At 56.9% G+C, this 6,860-nt stretch overlaps 1 protein-coding gene across 2 annotated transcripts in view; it reads right to left on the bottom strand.

Moving 5' to 3' along the window:
* GRIK5 (glutamate ionotropic receptor kainate type subunit 5) overlaps positions 1–6,860 on the bottom strand; it is a 45,139-nt gene that overhangs the window by 1,458 nt on the left and 36,821 nt on the right. For both annotated transcript variants that reach the window (XM_040634057.1, XM_040634058.1), the window contains 4 exons: positions 5,923–6,088; positions 5,073–5,298; positions 3,072–3,200; positions 2,855–2,976 (listed from right to left, as the gene is read on the bottom strand). In XM_040634057.1, the coding sequence (XP_040489991.1) occupies positions 2,855–2,976; positions 3,072–3,200; positions 5,073–5,298; positions 5,923–6,088 (643 nt within the window). The remainder of the gene's footprint in view (positions 1–2,854; positions 2,977–3,071; positions 3,201–5,072; positions 5,299–5,922; positions 6,089–6,860) is intronic.

Below are 6,860 nucleotides of genomic sequence, written 5' to 3'. Positions count from 1 at the left end.
ATGCTATAAATGTAGGTAGCATGTTAGCTGGTGAGGAGTGCTTTGGAGAAAAATAAAATCAGGAAGAGAGGTGGGGAGTGATGCTGCATCTGGAGTAGGGACGTCAGGGACCACTCTTGGGGAAGAAGACCTTCAGTGAGACTGGAAGGCAGTGCTGGGTGAGCCCTGGAGCCTGGGAGGAGAGCAGGCAGATGCCTCAGCAGGACAGAGATGCTGGGGGGCCAGGGGAACCACCAGCAGAGCAGGGTGGCCAGAATGGGGGACACAGGGAGACAGAGGGAGAAGAAGAGGTCAGAGAAGCAATGGGGCCCCTAGGCTCCTGGAAGGGCTTGGCTTTTATTCCCAGTCAGGTGGGAGGCATTGGGGAGCTTTAAGGACTGTGGTACTTTCACTGTGTTGGGAACAGACTAGGGAGGCCAAGGGCAAGCTGAGTGGCAGCGGCCAAGGAGGTGAGAAGGGGATGGATTCTGGGTCTGTTTCGAAGATGGAGCCAACAGGACGGGCTGAGAGAGAGGGGAGAGTGTAGGGTAATCACATCTTGGCCTGAGCAAGTGGAATGACGGCGGTGTCTGGTGTGTGGGCAGGAGCTCTGCATTGGCCACGTGATGTTCCGTGGGCTCTCTTTCAGACATCCACGGGGTGATGTGGAGTATGGGGCTGAGTGTACAAAGCCTGGTTCTGGGGAAAGGTCCCTGCAAGGGAGGCGCATGGGGGAGTTAAGGCAGGCAGCCTCCAGGGTCCTGCCCTCCAGTGTTCCTGCCCCCTGTAGTCCCCTCTGCCTTTGCTTCGGGGCTGCTGTGTGACCAGCAGAATACAGCTAGTCAGCTGACTAGTCAGCTGACGTTTTAGCCTCTGCCTGGTTCGCCCTTGGATCACTCACTCTGGGGTGAAGTCAGCTGCCACGGTGTGAGGACACCCAAGCGGCCCTATGGAGAGGTCCCCGTGTGAGGGACTGAGGCCTCCTGCCAACTGTCAGGGGAGTGTGTGTTCCTCATGTTCTTTACTCTACCTCAGGATGTTTTGACATCTTAAAAACCTTGCTGGCCAGGGAGAGACGCCCTCCCAGAGCTAGACAATTCTTAGGGATAGCAAAGGGCTGGGAGCCCACTTTTCATATGCAAACCAACCAATTCCAATACCTCCCGCCCCCTACCCACTTAATCTAACTCCCACACCCAGCTGCCCGAAAGCACCCAGGACTAGAGACCACCCCTCTAGCCCAGAGCCCACCGGCATTATCCACACTAGCCAATTCTAAGCTGCTTTCCCTGCCTGCCTTGCCTTTAGTGCAGAAACCCCCATGAAGTCTGTGGCCTAGGCTTTCCTCCAGCTCCAGCTTCTGACCAAACCTGGTGCTTCCCCTGTGGCCCAGTGGGGTGTGGCGTGATTCCTCCTGGGAAATGTTAAGTACTAAGACTCTTCTTTCAATGGCATTGGCCTCTCCGTGTCATCATTTAGTCATCTCCATACATCAAAATCCTGCAAGTACATCTGGAGACAGTATGCCACCTTGGAAGTGGACCCTCTGGCTCCAGGCAAGCCTTCGGCCAACAGCACCGTGACCTCGCTACAGACAGTGGTAGCCAGAACCACCCAGCTAAGCTGCTCCCAGATTTCTGACCTATAGAAACTAAACTGACATAAGTGTGCTGTTTGAAGCTGCTAAATCTTGGAGTGTTACATGGCAATAAATAACTAATACAGGTCATCAGCATAACGGTGGTCTTACAAACCATTTGGCTGGATGGGATCACCAAGGGGCTAGAGAATGCCAGAGAAGAGTCCAGGAAGGAGCCCTAGAACCCTCTGACAAAGGACTGGCCGCAGAGGAAGGAGAAAAGTGAGGCGTGAGCATAGAAGAGAGGGTTTTGAGGACAGCGGATCAGCTGAGCTGAAGCCTATCACTACCTCACGTATGGTGAGGCCTGAAACTCGGGCAGTGGATCCGGGATGTGGGTCACTGGTGATTAGTGGCTTCGGTGCGGAGGTGGGGACAACAGCTGGATGGGAGTGTGTTCGAGAGTGAATGCAGGAGGGGAACTGAAGGTTGTAAGGTTAGGGGAGAAGTGGGGTGGTGTCTGGGAGGGAAAGTGGGGTCAAGAGAAATTTCTGGAAGATGGGGGAGATGACAGCATGTTTGTATGCGGACAGCAGAGAGGAGGAAACTGACGGTGGGGGGAGGGTACAGAGAACCGTGGAGGGATGTCCTTGGGAGGGCGAGAGAGGAGATGGGGGCACAGCGGAGGGCGCCTTAGCTGAGAGTATGGATGTTCCCTCAGAGTAACTGACTGAGTGGAGAAAGCAGGATGTGCAGAGGTCTGCATGCTCTCCTCGGACTCCTCTGCTTTTCTCAGGGAAGTGGAAGCAAGGTCATCAGCCCAGGTGAGGAGGGGGAGGGGCTGGGGGAGGGGAGGTGGAACACTGCAGGAGCATGCAGGGGCAGGAGAGTGCAGGGGCCCAAGTGGGGCTGGAAATGGAGGAGTGTCACTATGAAGCGGCTGAAACCAGCCTGTCGTCTTCCAGCCCCATCCACCTCTCATTTCTCCTTGCTTCACACCCTGCCCCTCCCCACATTCTTCTCTCTGGCCCTTCTCCCCTCCTTTCCCCTTGTCCTCCCCTCTGTCCATGCTGCTTTCCCTCCTCTGGCCTTCCTCTCACCTGGCTCCCCTCTCCCTTCTGTCTGCACCCACCTCTTCTCTGACTTCCCCCCCCTCCAGGTCCTGTCGCCTCCCTACTCTGGGCAGCACTCGCTGCCTCTGACATTCCTCCAGGAAGGCTACTGAGGCCACAATCTCCATGCACCTCCGCCCCTGGCACCCCACTTCTCCCCCACCCCCTTCGCCAACCCCCTCACCTCTTCTGACTCTGCTGACCTCCGTGTGGACCATATAAATTCCATGACCGCCACGAAGACAGCAATGATGAGGCCACAGATGAGCACGACAAAAATGCCACCAATGTTCTCCATGCCCAAACCTGGGGGTGGAGGGGGAAAGCCACGGGGTCGGGGCTGTGTGGGCACGGGGGCTTCAGGGGGCTCTGGGAATGGCGCGGTGTGTGGGGTGGCTGACCTTTAGCTCGATGGTCCTCCTCCTTGGGGCACCGGCCCCCCTCCCACCACTTGCGCTTCAGGATCTCCAGCCGGTTGTTCTCCTGAAGCTGCAGGATGGCCAAGGTGATCTCATCCCGGAATGGGGAGCCTGGACCAGACACGCAAGGGGGTGTGCTGGCTACTGGGGCCCTGGAGCGCTGTCCAGCCAAACCCCCACGGTGCCCTCAGCGTGGCCCTTCCTCCCGCCTCCACCACATCCCAGGGTTCTTCTCTGTCCGCCTTCGAGGCTGACCACGGTTTGCCCTGACCTCCCCTGTGACCGCCCTGGGCCAAGCCCCCACAACACTTCCTGTCACATTTGTCATAGTCCCCTCCCTGCAGCTCTCCTCACCCCCCACCCAGGCTCTTCTTAACACAGCAGCCAGAGGGACAACTTCAGAAACAGAGTCCTAGATCTCGCCTCTCTCGTGCTCAAAATTCTCCGATGGCTTCCTGATGCAGAGAGAACCCAGTCCTTCCCACAGCCTAGAGATCCTGTGTTCACTGGTCTCTGCCCCAGCGGCTCGCAGCTCCTGCCACACCAGCCTCCTGGCTGTTCCTCGAGTCCTCCAGACACCATCCCTCCAGAACTTCTGCCTGGAATGTTCCTTCCCTCCCCTCACCCAGGGCTCTACCTCAAGGGGGTCTCCTCTGGTCAACTTCCCTTAAAATGGCACCAGGCACCCCCATCCCTGTCAGTCTCTTCCCCTGACTTTACTTCGGAGCAGTTGTGACCCCGACATAGCTTTATAAAGCTGCGTGTTTATTGTGTGCTTGCTGTCTGTGGCCCTCGTGGAAGGCAGGAGGCTGGGGGCTCGCCAGCTCCCTGCTGTGGGATCCCGGCATGCAGTGCAGTGCCTCGCACGCAGTAGGGCATCCGACAATCTGCTCGGTGACTGAATCTCCTCTGCGTGGCCTCAACTCCCCCTCTCTCCTCCCTACCCTCGGCCCCTCGCCTTAAACCACCCCTAGGTCCCAAACACTCCACACATGTCCTATCCTGGACTCATTTCTTCATTCACTATGACACTTCTTAAGCATCTGCCAGGGGCCGGGAATGAGGGACACGGGTGAGTGGAGGGATTAGTATTTACCAGGCACCCACTACGTGTCAGATCCTAGGTTTACAGACATTAATTCTAGTCCCACCTGATCCTGGTATTACCAGGTGTTAGCCACTCCCATCTTCTAGATGAAGCAGGTGATATACTTGCCTAAGCTCAAGCACAGAGTCAGGGAGGGAGCTGGGATTTGAAGCCAGGTCATTGTGACTCCAGAGCCTGCCCTCCAAACACCAGGCTACACTGCTTCCCTGGCCCAGCACGGAGACAAAGCACAAAGCTGCTAAGATTTGTGGTAATTTGTTACATAGCAATAGATAACTAACCCAGCAGTCAGCAGCAGAGAGATGGATTTAAAAGCCAAGATGTCAAGATTTGGTGATAAAATTGGTGGGTTTCCAGCACTGGGCCCTGGAAAAGCATGTCCAAGTCTCCCTGGCAGATCCCTCCCTCCCTCCCGCGCGCTCTCTCTCTCTCTCTCCCTCCCTCTCTCTCTCTCTCTCCCTCCCTCCCTCCCTCCCTCCCTCCCTCTCTCCCCATCATCCATCATCCATATTCTGAGCACGGTGCTGAGCCAGGCTGTGGGTTCCATGCAGAGAACACGAGGCACCCTCAAGGAGTCCTTGGGCCAAAGGGGAAAGTGGCAGGTGTCATGGCCCCTAAGTACTGGCTTGTACCCAGTCTCACTGGGTTCTCCCAGCGGTCATGCAGGGCCAGACCTGACTGCCGCTAGACCCGTGTTTGAAGGTCAAGTGTGGAGGTTCAGGGTGGTGACGTGGGCCCAAGGCCATGCAGCGAGGAGGCCGCGCATGACGCGCATAACATACCCGGCCCGCCACAGGGAGGGCCTGCCCACGTGGCCTGGGTCCAGACACCCGGGGCCCCCTCCGCCCCCCGTCCCCGGCCCCGGTGCTCCATACCCAGTGGCATGCCGATGCCGTAGCCCTTGGTGTCGAGGAGGCCCCCGATCTGGGTGAGGTTGCAATTGAGCCGCCGGTGGTACTCGTTCATGGTGGACTCGAGCAGGAAGGCGTAGCGGGAGTTGAGAACACGGGCGATGCCTTCTTCTGTGCTCTTGACAAACACACTGGGCTGCTTCGACTGCATGTAGTTCCACATCCTCTGGTACGTCTGGTACCTCGAATTCTGGCCAGAGGGGGCACAGGGGAAGTCAGGTGAGGGTCTTCCCCTCAGCCCTGTCCCCTGCCCTCCAGGAGGTTTCTCTTAACCGGACAGCAAGCGAGGAGACCAGAGGGAGACCGAAAGAGCCGAAAGCAGAGGAGAGGGAACTTCCAGCTCTGCTCAGTAACCATTCCCACCTCCCCACTTACAGGCTCCAGTCCCAGCCTTATCCTGGCATTTAGGACCTCTGCCATCACCCAAACCTCCTTGCCAGGCTTGCTTTCCTTTTGATTCCTTCCCACAGCCTAATAATACACAGGGACAGGCTCCTTTCACCTTGAAGGGCCTTGCCCTCCGCTCTGCTGGCCCATTTTCCTAGGCTCTTCTAGCAGCCTCCATGTCCCCGTTTGGCCTGTCTAGCACTGATATGACATTAGATCCCACGTCTATTCCCCTCTATTCCCTGGGTGAGAGTCCAGTTTTCCCAGCCGGACAGCAACACTCCTGGTGACACCACAAGTGTGTCTCCTGCTCCCCGGCCTCCCTGACTGTCATCAATCCCTCTGACCCAGGAGGCCCTGCCCAGCTCCAGCCTGGGCGGCTACGCGGTGTGGGAATACCAAGCCCGGGCCACTTTAAGGGCCCCACCTGAAAGAAGGTCATGGTGGAGCCAGCATGGATGGTGCCATACTCAATGTTGGTCTGGTCGGCCAGGTCGTCAGCTGACTCCACAGGTACCTCCATGCGCTGCACGGTGAGGAAGGCGGCCAGGTTGGCCGTGTAGGAGGAGATGATGATCAAGGTGAAGGCCCACCTGAGGGGTGGAAAGAGTGAGCTACAGNNTGGAGCCACGCCTGCCCCCTCCCACTGTGGCCGTGCACCCTGTTGGTGGTGCCCCTCTCAATGACCTCGGCACCTAGAAGGCTCGGTGATTGCTGACTGGTGGGAAGGCTGGAAGGACAGATGCTGGGGCCAGACTCTCTGGGTTTAATACTGCTTCCAGAGACGTCCACTTCCAGAAATAAGAGAATAAGGTATCCTGAAAATACCCTCCCACTGTGAACAACTAGAAAACTGGACAGAATGCAGAAAACTGTTTAAAGACACAGGACAATAGGCATCACAGGACTGTAATCCTGAGGGAAAAAAAAGCAATGAAGTGAGACGTATCACTGCCCAGGCCGTCTGGCTGAATTTAATTTATAGACTGCAGTGCCAGGAAGGGAAACCCAGTCTGGCAATCTCACTGAGTTGCAGAGGTGGAGATCAGAGAGGCCAACATGGCTGGAATTTGTGAGACAGAGAATCCAAGATGAGGGAGCTGCACAGAGAGAGAGAGAGAGTTCCAGAAATCTGCTGAGTCCCCCTGAATCTTCGGCTGAATATCGATCTGAGCATGCATAGGGTGAAACTCCAAGAGACCAGAGCACTGCTTTCAAAGACAACAATTCGGGGCGCCTGGGTGGCTCAGTCGGTGAAGTGTCTGCCTTCAGCTCAGGTCATGATCCCAGGGTCCTGGGATTCTGTCCTGTGTTGGGCTCCTTGCTCAGCGGGGAGTCTGCTTCTCCCTCTCCTTCTACCCCCCC

This window comes from Ursus maritimus, unplaced genomic scaffold, assembly GCF_017311325.1.
Source record: "Ursus maritimus isolate PB19 unplaced genomic scaffold, ASM1731132v1 scaffold_19, whole genome shotgun sequence".
NCBI lineage: Eukaryota > Metazoa > Chordata > Mammalia > Carnivora > Ursidae > Ursus > Ursus maritimus.
This window is presented reverse-complemented; position numbering and strand designations above follow the sequence as displayed.